The sequence below is a fragment of the Typopeltis vanoorti genome, chromosome 25, assembly GCF_054136105.1.
Source record: "Typopeltis vanoorti isolate ZY-2024b chromosome 25, IOZ_Tvanoo_1.0, whole genome shotgun sequence".
NCBI lineage: Eukaryota > Metazoa > Arthropoda > Arachnida > Uropygi > Thelyphonidae > Typopeltis > Typopeltis vanoorti.
This window is the reverse complement of record NC_143573.1, coordinates 19,104,542-19,119,849: the sequence shown is the minus strand read 5'-3', so window position 1 is coordinate 19,119,849 and position 15,308 is coordinate 19,104,542. Positions and strand designations below refer to the sequence as shown.

Here is a 15,308-nt window from a genome sequence, read left to right as displayed (position 1 = left end):
TTTGCTGTTTGGTTGGCAGAATTGGAAAAGGGAAAGCCATTACGATTGTGGACATTAGTAGAATATACCATCTGTTTTGAAGCTGGATTGTAGAAAATCAATCTTCACAGATAAACAAAAAAAAATGAATTAGTGTGATTTTAAGAATCTGGAAAGCAGTGGACATGGCAGATGAACAATACAGAATGGAACAAGGAGTTTTGAGTCAGAGAAGATTAAAAAAAAAAAAAGAAAACATTTCAGATTTGTTTGTCACGAAACATTGGATTGCTAATGTATACAAGCGCACGCTTGTAAATGAATAGTGTAGTTTGTCCAATCAAAATCGAGAGCTGCAAGTTGAGATAGTTAACAAAACAGGAATTTAGATCACGCTGTCTGGAATTGGTGGTATTGATGTTAATGCCACATACTTTATGCTGTATTGTAGACGCAGAAATTTTTCTCGATTGCTTTCGAATTTTTTTTTATAGAAGTTTTTCATAATCTCAGCTGAATTATCATCATTTAATGGTGGTATTGGAGGAGGGTTAAAGAGTAGATACTCAGTCTCGTGTCCATGGAATTGCCTGAACGTGGTATGTGGCAGTTGAGGAAACATTATAGATACATCCACCTGCCAGACATTTCCTAGAGGGATTCTGAATGGCATAATTTTCCTCTGCTGGTCGAAAATGTGCCGATAGTTAGCACCTGGTTCGGTTCCGTATGCGAAACTAGCGACACGTCATTTTGGAGAAATTAGAAACAGGCTTAGAAACCCAAACTTATGACTTTCTATGACCTTCTCGGAATATTTCAATTTTTTAAAAGTACTTTCAGCTAGTGTTCTGGACATATTAATTAAAAACTGATTTGAAAGCGTGTTGCTCCATGTAAAAATTCCTAAATTAGCATTACAATAAGATTCCTATAGATATAACTCTACTACAAGGTGTTTGCTTGGTTATATGAATGAATCATGGAACTATATTCAGAACCACCTCTTTCTGAAATGAGAGCGCTATCCTCTTAAGAACAGTCCGGATATAAAATCGTTAACATTTTATTTTAACTTACCTGTCTGTAGGTGTCTTCTATGGTAGGGATATAGCTCTCTCGAAAAGTTCCTCTAACAAACCTGAGGACAAGAGAGCTTTTGCCAACCCCTCCTGCCCCAAAAACAACCACCCTATAATCATTGCTCTGTTCCGGCATGATAGTCCGTGCTGTAATAGCCGATTCCTGAAATAAAAATAAAAATCATTCATTTGAAATTAATGATGTTGGGTTATTTTTCCACTTAAATTTTTAATAATAATAATATAATCAGCTAATGGCTTTTATTCCCTTATAGGAAGTCGGTGAGGCCTTTTTAACCCTACCTAGCTTTTATCAATCTCCACCAGTAGCCAATGAGGGATAGATAGTCCAAGATTATCACTAATTATAGGTGGCAACTGATGAAGAGATGGGCAAACAAGTACTACCATCTCTTGGTATCTAATTCTGATAGGAACCCACTATGCTTCTTGTCGGAAATAGTATGGGTTATACGGTCGATTTTCTTGAGTTTCCAGGAGAAAAAAACCCGCTTGCTCGTGACAGAGATTGAACTAACTTGGGAACCTGTCGAAGAAAGGCTTAGAAAAAATTGTTGAATTTTGATACCTAAAATTCAAACGAAGATCACACACATCAAGGAGAGGAATTCAGACAAAGAAGACTTACTTGAAAATACTTTTTTTTGTAAATTCTAAGATAGCTTTCTACACCACACTACAGGTTATAGTCAGTTGATGATGTTAGAATTATATATACAGGGTGTTTCAGAACCCATTACAACCTTCTAGGGTATATAGGGGGACAGGATTGATCAGGTTTTGATAGCAACCCATGTCCACAAACAAGCCTTTACAATGGTATAAATCGAAAACATTTCGTGTGCACATCACAAAGAACATAACATCAGACACAGGGTGAATTACATTTTAATTTTATAAATATTTATAAAAATGTGCCTGAAGTTGCTATCACCAACTTCGCAGCATACATTACACCTGCATAGCAAGTTCCGGCTCACTTTTTCAAAAATGCCTGGCATGGTTTGGATCTCGCCCGCTGCGGTAAGTATCCTTGCCAACAAATCTTCTAGCGACTCCACAGGTGTTTAGTACACGAGATTTCATGTGTCCTCCCAGATAAAATAGTTCAATGGAGTTGAGTCCGGTGAACGTGCAGGCTACTACTGGGTCACCTCTGCCAATCCATTGCCCACCAAACATTTGGGGGAAGTGGTGTCGAAAGTCACGTGGGAAGTGTGGTGACGCACGTCGTGTTGAAACCACATGTGTTGCCTAACGTGTAATGGCTCATCTTCCAAGAACTGTGGTAGTGTTATTTGCAGGAACATCAAATATATGGTGCCGTTCAGGCGGGGTAGAAGAAGATACGGTCCGATCAACTCATCACCAACGATCCCTACCCACATGTTGACAGCGAAAGTGTTCTGGCATCCATGTCGGTGAGGGTTTTCTCTGGGCCAAATGTCTCTCATTTGGCAGTTTCACATGCCTATTCACTAGAACAGGCAGTTTCACATGATCAAATGATCCATACCAACAGCTTCATCACTGAAGAGCACGTTCTGGAAATCTACGCTCTTCTTCCAATGTTGACTTGAACCACTTATAGAACCCAACCCGTGGTGCAAAGTCGGTTGGGGCCAGTGCTTAAACCTTCTGATATTGGAAGGGGCGGAGCTAATCGGCGTACAGAGCCCGCCAAGTGCTGGAATGAAGCCTTGGAGGGCTCTTGGCATGTGCAATGCCACGAGTACTAACAGAAGGGTTCTCCTCAACTCGACGAAGCATCTCCTCGAAGTCTGGGTACAGCGAGTCTTTGGAGCTAGAGCTCCAAACAGGCTCCTTCAATGCCAACAGGCATGGCTGTGGACAGCTATGCCTGTTGGTATTGAAGGAGCCTGTTTCCCGTAACCGCTGATTCACGTTGGCAAGCAGGATGTGCGACGGAGTTGGATGATGTGGACACTTTATGTACAACCGACGTGCAGGCTTCCCATTACATTAAAATCATTTGGCATAGTCAGCATTCATGTAATTTGCCATTGTGCAGTAATATAATGTGCTATTGATGTGCGTCAATGCGACACTGTATTATCATCATTTGGGTTTTTTATGGACTCCGCCCCTCTCTTTTTTTCTCCTAATATAATTGCCCTGATCCATACCAATGGCTGAACTCCTGTCGGCATAGACCTGGAAACGTTTTCGACCTCTATCTTTGCACCGGCACGTTTGGGGACATTTCTTGCTAATTAAAACCTGATCCCCCATACATATCCTAGAAGTTTGTAATGGACATTCTGAAACACCTTGTGTGCGTGCGTGTGTGTGTGTGTGTGTGTGTGTAAAATGCATAAATCATACTGACGAAAAGTTGTAATCAATAGCACAGTTGTATCGGAAGTGGTTTAAGCTTTAGATAATTAATCCTAAAAGACTGCCCTCGATACCAAACACGTAACTCTTCAATCCCAAGATTGGCAGTTGTGGTCTCCCATCGAGTAACGAAAATCTTTGCTACCTCAGTTTTAAATTAGAAACCTATAATCGTAATATATTTTTAAAATCGTAAGTAATTTTAAAAATATTTTAAAACAATCTAACCTTTCCAAATACAACGTCCATTTACTACCCGAGACATTGGGATCTGGTAATACTCAACTGCATAAGTTTCCTCCAACAAATCTCTAAAGCAGATTATAAACTATCATTGATAATACTAAAACCCGCACATGTGGGTTTTAGTAATCTGTGGTGATTGCAATATTAATTGTTAATTTCAGGGTATATCATTGCATTTTTCCCCAAAACAAATTGATCAGTTATACGTATAAAAAATCCTCATTATTATCAGTTTTCTTTGACAATCATAAAATTCTGTTATTATTCTTTCGGAATTAATTTCAAAAATTGGCTGTTTGCTGTGAGTATATTTCAGAGCATATTTTCAAGCATTCATACTCCCCCCCCCCTTCCTTTTTTGTTTGTGTGATCTGTATCCTCAAGAGGTTTTAATTCCTTGTTGGATGATGATTCGCCTACAGTAGATCCATTAGGGTGAGTGGCACTTCAAATATATCTTCTGAAGCAATTTCCTGTCCACAGACTGTTTTTCCTTGTCTACCAAGCAGTGGCGGCTCGTGGCTTGAAATCGTAGGGGGTGCTGCAACTTTACACATTGTAAGTACAGTGTATACGTGTTTGGATAAAATATCAAAATTATGGTAAAAATTAAAAAAAAAATTAAACATGAAAAAATATTGTTTATTATTGATAAAATTATACAGTTTGGTATAATTCAAAATTACTTAAAAAAATAAAATCTATTATCATAACCCCAATAACGTTCTAAAATAAAAGCTATATCAAATGTTGTCTTTAATTGTAATGTCCAAATATTTAAAGAGACGGAGTAAACACGATAAGCACTCTACTACTGGCGCAAACTGCATATAAACAACAGTGGAACTGATCGACGGACAGTGCCCCATTATGCTAATAGATTGCATCTCACTATGACGTCATATGCTTGCGGGCGTAGCAATATGACACTGTGGTAAACACAGTGCTGCTAGCGTCTTTCGCCCTCCTAAGTGCTACAAGATGGATTTTTATTATTTTTTATACAAAATAAGAGAATTGTATAGGACTGTTGATGATAAAATTAAATATTACAAGCAAATATAAATAAATTAATAAATATATTTATGTATCGAGAAATATTGGGGGTGCTGCAGTTCCACAGTGCCTATGCACGAGCCTCTCCTGCTACTAAGTAAAACTGACATTTTTTCCCCCAATACGTAATGTTTTTTTTTTTTGGGGGGGGGGGATGAGGAATATATAAAGAGAAATGTAAGTCCCTGTTATTTTTACGATAGTTGAATAAAAGTGAAAACGTTTTATAGTTTTCATTTTAAATCTTAGTTCATTTTGTAAGCACATGAAGCTAAGTTTCCAGATTTTTTAAACTGTTTGGAAAAAATTGAATTTCCTTTTTCATATATATTTATATATATTTTCTGACGGTATAGCTCATAACTCTAGGGGCTCTTGAAGTCTGGTCACTATTTGAATTACGGGATGAACACTGAAATCCAAAACGAGATAAATACAAGCAAACATGTAAGGAAATTAACATTCTTGGAAAGTTGCCCCAATGCTGTCGTGTGATGAGTGGGGCGGGGAAGGAGAGGACTTGCTTGACCACAAATCTAGATCTGACGACCGAATTCCTTGGTTGACATTAAATGAAAGTCCACCGTAACATACGAAAGCATTACTTTTATTAATATTTTCATGTTTCTCAATTATTTCATTTTATGTGGACGTTCCTTCTTCTGCTTAGCTTATTGGTCTTCACTTAATTACCTCTTTCTTATAGTGTGACATTTGCTAATCATACATTTCCAAACTGACTTTAAAAATTAACATGTCATTTTTAAATCCCTATTAATAGTAATTTGGCTGACTCCCTCTGTAATTTTTATCTTCCCCCCCCCTAACTTAAGATGCTGTTATTCACTGACATGCTTAACAAGGTTCTGATCAAAATAACTATTAATATAGTGGAGCGCTAATATCCATTCTCTTTAAACTCTCAATCGTTATTGTATTTTCCAGCAAGTGTGCCAAGACTGTTCGAACTAATGTTGCTTTTCCATCTAAGATCGCTGGTGCAATTTCTGCTTAACTTTGGTTCTTACTTCAACATTTAAAGACAGCAAGCCTCCTTCATAGCACTTGTTTGCCTCTTGCATTAATGATTTGTGAAGATTGTCATTCCGTATCAGTTCTAAATCTTCACATGATGTACTTCACACCTCCTTTTGGTATTTCTGTAGAAAATGACCACAGTAGTTTGATCCAGTGAAAATTTATGATTGAAAATGATTTAAAAAAAAAAAAATCTGTATCTGTTTTGCTTGACATCTACCGTGGAAAAGTTCGGTGCAACTGTGGGTCATCCATAAATAATGGCATCACTTTTCCAGGAGTGCCGGTTTTCTCCCTTCCCCCTCTTCTACAGAATGTCCCACAGCACATCACCGACCTGCCTTCCTATAATAACAAAAAAAAAAAAAAAACCTTTGTTTTAGGCACATCACCATATCAGGAAATCGACAAATGGATTCTATTTGTATTCAAGTAGTTTTTCGAAGTTTTTTTTTTTTTTTCCATGATTGTGGGTTGTTAATATAAAAAAAAATCTGAGACATTTCTGAATAATCACGACAAGTAGTTTTTCTTTTTTTAATATAAAAAAAGGGTTTGGCTTTCTTCCTCTGTTTTTGTGACCAAGATTCACTTCTAAAACAGCCTTCTTTTTACAGAACTTCCCAAGGATTACAACCTACTGTTATTCATTACAAATGCCAATTAGTTTCTCTTTGATCTCAAACTGTGACCAGTATTATACTAACGCACCAGCTTTACATCCTTTTTCCGAGTGATCATTATTTAAAAAAAAGGCCTTGTGATCTTAATTAGTTCTGTACTAATCCATCGCTACAACTATAAGCTGTTGCAAGTTCCCAGGAGGTTTCTTTAGTTATTATTTCTTTCTGCTTAGAAAGAAAGACAGATCAAGTTTAACTTTTTTTTTCCCCAATGAAATAAATGAATCGGAGACTTTCATTTGAATGTATTCCAATGGATTGTCTCAGCAAACATTTCCATGTATTGTAGTTAACATTAAACATAGTTATCGTTCACAATAAAAGGAAAAAAAACCATTCGGATTTTGATTTAAACATGATTATACAAATGCAGTTTCATATTCAAATGACAAGGAATTAATATTACCACCGTTCTTTGGGATAACGTACACGTAAGCATTGCTGTAGCGTGTAGTGATTTATTGCAAAACTCCACTGAATTTTAATTCTCAATTACTGAAGTGTTTCACATTCTATCACACTCTAAACGTTTATCACAGTTTTTTAATCATTTGTTATGCGGATAAAATTCGAAATAAATTTGCTTTAGTTATTGTTCTGCTTAGTATTTTAAAGAACAGTGGCTTGAATTCAAGCCACTATCGAATCGTATGCACAAACTTATTGACGCAAGATTTATTATTCTAGCGCTTTACATTAACTTCGTGGTAGATCTACTGCAAAATTAGACATTTAAATAATTTAGCTGACACAAAATCGAATATAAACTGAGTTTAATAATAATTCATCTATTATATATATTTGTTGAAGTCGTGTGTACTCTTTTAAGAGTAGCAATGTATGGCTCGCGTTGCTGCAATACAATGCGAAGAAATAACGGAAGAAGCAAGCGAGCGCGTTATGTCGTTTATCACTGAATATAAACACAGCAAAATAAGTCTCTACAAACCACCTGGATACAAAGGTTGCTAGGCAACTATTTCATTTGCTTTGTAAGGACGAGGCAGCTTGTAACATTCATTTGATATTGATTCTCAAAGCTAGATATATTAGTGGTAATAAATACATCAATAATTAACAAGGATTCAATAAAACTATGGTCAATCTACCTGTGATGGAAATTCTGCGAAACAGATCTTGAAATTTGCAGGTGTACGATACTCGCATCCAAGGAATAATGAAAAGCAAAAGGATGCTCCTTGGCGATATCCCCGGGTTGGAGAAGCGTGGGCGGCACGTTTAACTCAGACTTATCTATGACCATGTAACTTGGTGTATTCCAACAGTGACATCTAGTGAACGATGGGGCTAACTTCGGCGACTTGTCGAAAGGCTGGATATACGGACAGCTATGAAGTAGAGATGTTATCAGAGAGAGATGAATATGTGATTATCCTCTGCTTGAATTCCAGCGAATGCTCGCTTTAAACATTTACCATAATGTTTAATGAGTGGGTGAAATTTACTGTAGAGTGCATATGTTCCACTTCAAAGAGAACATTTAATAAGAAGTTGCACAGTGACGAGAAGTATTTCTCATTGATTTTATGGTGTGACGAATCCAGGACATAATTTAGAATCGTTTGTGCGATGTTTGTCATTTGTGTAGTTCTAGGGACATTTTTTTTTTGACTTTTTAGCGCTTTAACCCTTTCGATGTTTTATGTATTTTCATCTTTGATTCCGTTATCGGTCAATATTTAGACGTATTTATTTCATTTTGTTCTCGTTATTACTGCTGGCGTTCTTTATTGATTTTGTATAACACTTCCATATGTTTTCCTTTTTTTTTTAAAAAAAAAAAATATCTAGTTGAGTTTTGCTATTTTGAGTAAAGTGGTCGCCTGACCTGTGTACATCGTCTACTTTTAGTAGCTGGTCTTGCTTCCGCGGAATTCGTAATTGACTTATGATTGATTTATATGGGAAGAAATTCAGTTACTTCCGTGATCATAAGTCACTTGATATCAAAGAATTGACTGTCTTATATAAATCAAGGAGACACTGCTCACCATGCTGAAACTCTAAATGTAATTTAAAAACAAGAAAAAAAGGAAATAAATATTTTTACAGTTCATTCATTCGATCAGTCTAAACCAATTAATGGTGGACTTTTACCCTTTTTGTTTAAAAAAATGAGTGATGTATTTGATGAAACATTTTCATTCGTAAGAAGCAAAAAAAAAAAAAAAAATACGAACCGGAGTTGTAAGGAGGTAACAGATTGGCTGCAGTTAGAGACGCCTGCCTGTCTGACATAATTGTTTACTGCTTAAATGTCAACTTCCTTCTGTATCACCATAGTAACAACAATATCACTAATTATTAAAAAAAATATCATTGAAATACTTTCTTTTTAAATTTCAGCCAACTTTTCGCCTCAGTACCTAATTTGCTTTTTTTTTTTTTTACATACGAGATTAAGAATTAAGTCAAATTTAACTACTAAAAAGGAACTACTATACACAGGACCGATGCTAGAGTATCTGACGCCCCTCGGCAAAGAAAATTTAGGCGCCCCTGTACATTGTCTCTATGCAGTAATTAGTGCGTCATTTTTTTTCGATACCCAAATTCGATTAATGCGCCTATATACATTTTAAAAATAAATGTTACAGATTTAAAAAAAAATTCTGTCTATACATTTTTATGGCTAACTATTTTAAAAAATCACTCGCCAGAATGAAATAATTTAGTTACCAATTTAAAACATTTTACAAAGTTATTTTCAATGGTATACTATACTACTTCTATGTACATAACTATGTATACCAGGGTTTTCCAAACTGTGTACCGCGAGAAGTTCCTGGAATTTGTCATTTTAGTTTTCTAAGCATTTTTTATGAATAAATATTTTATAGTGGAAATATTCTGAGGAGAATAACATTCGAGAATATGTCGAAAAGCTCGGACCCAGAACACCTAATAACATTTGTGTATCGTTAATTTTCATCAAAACCTTTCCACATTTGGGAAAGAGAATACCGCTGTTTATGATCGGTCTTAAAGATTGCCTGCAAGCGGATTATAACAATGGGTGGCATATCCTCTGTTCTCAAAACAGGAAATGACATCTGTGTAGCAAATGTCAGTGACCATATGGCATATTTTTAAACATGGAAATATTCACGAATTATTGCTAATTTTCACACATCGAAATCTTTCAACAATCGGGAAAGATAATAACCGCTGTTTATGGCCGATCATAAAAATTGCCTGCAAGTCGATTACAACAAATGGCGGCTTATAATATTTTTCGTACAAGCGAAGTTTTTAAGCAGCAATGCAGAGGCTGACCCTGATGAAGAGAGAAGCAGTAAAATTTGCAGAAGAGTAGAAGAGGCAATAGGGCCATATTGCCTCTTCTACTTAGTTGTATGAAAAAAGAGAAACAAAATGCCCACCAAACTACGTTAGCTCAATTCTTTGTTAAGAAGTGGAATAATGAAATTTATATTCTGAATATGTTTTATTGTCTTTGAATTTTTTTATGAAAAAATTAAGGTTCAAAAAAGAAATTTGAGGAACGAATTATACTTTTTCCCATAGGTTATTATATTCGATTAGCGCGTTTTCGATTAATGCTCCTGTTTTAAAGAGCGCACTAATCGAGGGATTGCTGTATATATATATATATATATATATATATATCATACTCACACAAGCACACGTACACCTACACATGTGGACATTTATAAAAATAATATCATTATGAACATTTATATATAAAATTTATATATAAATGTTTATACTTATATGATTACTCCTAATATCTGTAATAGCAAGAAAATTATTACATCTTAGATACAAAAATTATGAAAAATTAATCTTTCGAGCTTTTGCTTTGGCAAAGTTTTGAATTAATTCATCTATATTGATTGTAGATGCAATTTCATGCTCTATAGATATTACTGCTAGACCAGTGAATCGTTCCTGAGCCATCGTAGAGCGAGTGTAAGTTTTTGTAAGTTTTAATTTCGAGAAACTCCTTTCTGGACTTGCTACCGATACTGGCAATGTCGAAAAAATTCTCAGAGCAATAAACACATTTGGAATACTATTTTCTAAATTATTTTTGCATATGTATGACAGGACATCTAATGAGGAAGTATTTTCTGGAATTCGCCTTGCTATTATTTGTAATTCACTACATAAATCTGTTCTGTCAATATCTCTAGAATTATCATGTGTTAAATAATTTTCCAATATCAAGCATTTTTAAGCAATTCTGCTGAAATAATTTTTTGAAATTCATATATCTTTAAAAGAAAACCAAACTTTTCGTTAATTGTAGACATGTGCTTGAATTTTTCATCGACAGGTGCAATTGCGGTATCAATAATTGAAAAATAAAAATCTACCTTACATTTTTGTTTAAAATCTGTTATGAATTCATCCTCTGCTTCATAAACAAATTGTTACTTTTTTTTTCTAAGTCTAACTGTTTCTTGTTCAAAAATAGGCGTTACACCTAACACCTCAGCGATTTTTTCCGCATCTGTTAACATCTTTTCAAATTCATCCTCATTTCAGATTTTCATTAAGAAATTCTTTGTATTATTAATACAATTTATGGCATCATTTATATCAAGGCTCGTATTCTGAAGTTGTTTACTTGTAAAGTTTATTTCAAAAAGTATATTATACCACTTTACTAAGAATGCGATAAATTTGAACTTCCTTAAAGTTTTAAGAAAACTACTTGCTTCTAATTTCATGGTATTTCCACTTAATCCACATAAACTATCATCTTGAGATATTTCTTGCAGTGCTTCGCAAACATCGGACAAATTATATCTTAGGGGCTTTAATGAGTCAATTCGACTCTCCCATCGTGTATGACTGGTTTGAGTCTAAATTTACTTAATGTGTCTTTTGAGGTATTCCCATCGACGAGTCGAATCGGAAAAAAATACATATAGACGATGTACCGCGTCAAAAAATGCTGTGGCATCTAAAGTATTAGCAGTGCAATTCACTGCTAAATTTAATGAAGGTGAACTACAGGGTACATACATTGCTCTCAGGTTAATATTTGAAATTCGTCGCTGTACACCTTTTACATCATCTTTCATATTACTAGAGTTATCGTATCCTTGACCTCGTAAATCTTGTATTGGTAATGAAAATTTGTCTCGAGTTCCTAGTATTTCATTTGATAAAAATTCTCCAGTGGTATTTTTTATTTCTATAAATTCCAAAAAGTGTTCTTTTATAGAAGCCGTGCTATTACTAGTGTCTACGAATCGAAGTACTATACTCATTTGTTCCGTGTGACCAATGTCGGACGTACAGTCAATAATTATGGAAAAATATTTTGCGGCCACAACAGATTCTAAAATTTTCTTTTTTATCGCATTGGCGAAGATGTTTATTATTTCATTTTGAATATCTTTTCCAAGATAATGCACATATGTATCTTTATCTTTTATTCTTCGAAGATGTTCATTCATTATTGAATCAAACTTGGCTAGAAATTCGACAAATTTCAAAAAATTTCCGTTTCCATGCGAAAACAATGTCTTATTTGTTCCTCGAAATGATACATTTTGAATAGCTAACGTCTGAACTTAAGCAAAGAGTCGTTCTAATACTTGCACCCAATGTTTCTCCTCTTTTCTAATAACTAGCAAGTTCTCTTCATCAGTGGTTTTCTTTTCCTTTATTCGAATTTCTAATTCTTTCCACTTATGGTAATTTTCAACTTGTCTTTGACTTTTTTCATGCGCAGCTAAAATAGAAGAAGCATTTTTTCCAGTCTCTTAATCCAGAATCAGCAAGGTTAATCCGCCATTGATCAAATAATAAACAGCAGAAGCAAAATGCAGAATCCGTGGATTTTGAATACAGTAACCACAAACGCAGCATTGTCTCGCCGTTAAATAGTCTTTGAGTATAATGAGTCATTGAAAACTTCTATTATTGTTATCTTTCGGAAAATCAAAATTATGAATCTGTTCAGGTCCATGTTCAACTAATAGTTGACGTAATTGATTGGTATTGGAAAATTTTACAGGACATCAAGTTGCTGGATCATTATAATTTAAATTTGTAAAATCAAATCCTTTTATGATTGGATCTGTAGAACAACCAGCTTCAGAATCAACAATACTCATATGATCTGTAGATTTCCCCTTCGATGTTTTAATCCAATTTTCGGTATCTGTAGAATTCTCCTCCAATTCATTAATCGAAACTACGGACGAATTTTCCTACAAATAATCTTGAAGATTTTCTTCTTGTATGCGATTACGATCTTCTCGGCAAAGATATTTTAAAACTGCACCTTCTTGTTTTTTCAATCTTTCTTCCATTTTCGCTTTACGTTTGCGATATTGAAAACCCGATTTCTTTTTATCCATTTTCAAAATCCAGTAACTGAAATATTTATAAATAAAAATAAACTTAATTATAAAAAATATGGACTTTAAACTATTCAGTAATTCATAAATAAATTTTTATTTATTTTAATACATCATTCATTTACTTAATGAAGTATTTATCAATTATATATACCTTATAAGTTATAACTATATAACTTATCTATCATACATTTATAATCTAATAATTCAGCAATATCATTTTCTATGAACATAATTGACAAATTTCTCAAATGCATCTGACTTAACGAATTCTGTAAATATTTTTAACGCGTTTAAGTATGAGCGTTCACCGCTAGCATTACAAGCAGGCAGTGTCCGGGGCCATATTTATGCTTTTGGAGGCACGAGGCGCAACATCATTATGAGCCCTCAAAAATAAGCACTTTTTTTTAGTTTATTGAAAATAAAAGTCAACATTTACATAATAACTAATTTTAATAACACAATACAACATTGGTATACAATATTTGCATTAAAAAAAAGAAAAAGAAATTAGTTCAAATTTAAATTTGAACTAATTTCTTTTTCTTGAACTAATTGAATTTGAACTGATTCAATGCATAATAACTACAGGTCACTTGTTTTATTTTGGTGCAAGTTGCTTCTTAAATAATTTTTTATTCATTCAACACTGAAAATGATCAAAGTTGCTACAAAAATTCTGAATACCGAAAAAATATTAAAAGATATGGTAATAATTTAGCATAAGGATAAAAGTTATTTTAAAAAATATTAAATGCAATCAAATTAAACTTGCTAATCAAGGTAAAAATAGAAACTTCATCAACTGTAAAGTTCAGATATTCTCACTAAAATAAAATTTTGAATTTACGGTGTACCTCAGTGGATGTGGCGTTTTGCACACCACGGCGCTTGGCCGCACGAAGGAAGACTTGGTTTCGAGTCTAGTCGGCGACTAGAGGAAATTTTTCTAAGCCTTTTTTCGACCGGTTCCCGAGTTAGTCGATCTCTGGCATGGGCAGGCGGGTTTTTCCTCCCGGAAACTCGGGTTTTTCGTCCCGTAAACTCAAGAAAATCGACCGTAGAACCCACATTATTTCAGACGTTAAATATATTGTGTTAGGGTTAGGGACCACGAGATGGCGGCACATTTGAGCCGTCTCTCATCACTGTGTACCGCTTAATTAATGATAGCTTTGGGTTATCTATCTCTGATTGGAACCAGTGGAGATTGAACTGCCCACTCAGTCTCCAAAACTTAGATAGGGCTAAATGGCCTCGCCTACTCCCCGTTTACGGGAATAAAAAGGAGTTAGCTGATTGTTTTTTTTTTTTTTACGGTAATAAAAATCGTAGCAAAAATCATTATATTTATGGAATTACAACATGGACCTAAATATAAATATAAAACGTTTCAGTTTGCAGTAACATGCACAGTATGCCTCCCTGGTATACATATATATATATATATATATATATATATATATATATATATATGTGTGTGTGTGTGTGTGTGTCAAAAATACCAAGCAATTTTAAACCTGGTTTTACTCCATTTCCCAAGTAAGCAAACAGACAAACAAGTCAAGTTTGCGCCTGCAAGTGATGCAAGCCTAGCTGATCCTACAGGTAGTGCAAGACCAAGGCAACTCGTGGTAAAGGTGGCATAAATGGTAAAGGTGACATATATATATATATATATATATATATATATATATATATATATATATATATATATATATATATATAATTAATTCACTTCCAACTTTATCGCACAATTATTATGATTTATTCAACTCCAGATTAGATTTTTTTAAGTTGCAGTAATAAGCATAATAATTCCAGCTTTAGTTAAGACGTAGAGGCAATCAATAGTAACGATAACTTGATATGCTCGCTAACATCCACTTTTTTACTCGACATTTTACCCTAAAATAACTAGAATCTTGATGCACAAAAAATGAACTGAAAAATAAATTTAATAAATAAATAATAATAAAATTTGAAAATCAAATGCTCTGTTTATGTGATATAGAAACTGCTCTTACTCACTAATTAATACAAATAGCAGCACACAAAAAACCCTGTGTTGTCTCAGAAACGTGTTTCAAAATGATCGAAAATTCAATACTCAGCGATCTGTTCTTTCCTAACAGGATTCTGGGAAATCACAGGGTGAAATATTCTTAAGAACGCTATGGATTAAACTGACCATATATTTAATCTCTAGATTAAACTGCTAAGTCAGTGATTGGTCAACACAATTCAAACATTTACTAAGAAAAAATTTCCAGAGAAGGAGATTGGAATTTAGTAATATTGATAAGAGCAATAGTCCAAGTAGTTCAGAAGCGCACAACCATCTGTGACAAAATGAAACTAGTTTATTTAAAAAACACAAAAATACAACCAATTTATTAAATATATCTTTATAGAGTTCATAATTAAAAAAACTCTGTTAATAATTTTATTTTTATTTTATTTTTATTTTTTTTTATTTC

The 15,308-nt window shown here is 34.1% G+C and overlaps 1 protein-coding gene across 1 annotated transcript in view; it reads right to left on the bottom strand.

Moving 5' to 3' along the window:
* Positions 1 to 15,308, bottom strand: part of LOC150092583 (GTP-binding protein Di-Ras2-like) — a 138,858-nt gene that overhangs the window by 25,762 nt on the left and 97,788 nt on the right. The window contains exon 3 of the mRNA XM_090414671.1: positions 1,060 to 1,224. Within this exon, the coding sequence (XP_090270797.1) occupies positions 1,060 to 1,197 (138 nt within the window). The 5' untranslated portion in view covers positions 1,198 to 1,224. The remainder of the gene's footprint in view (positions 1 to 1,059; positions 1,225 to 15,308) is intronic.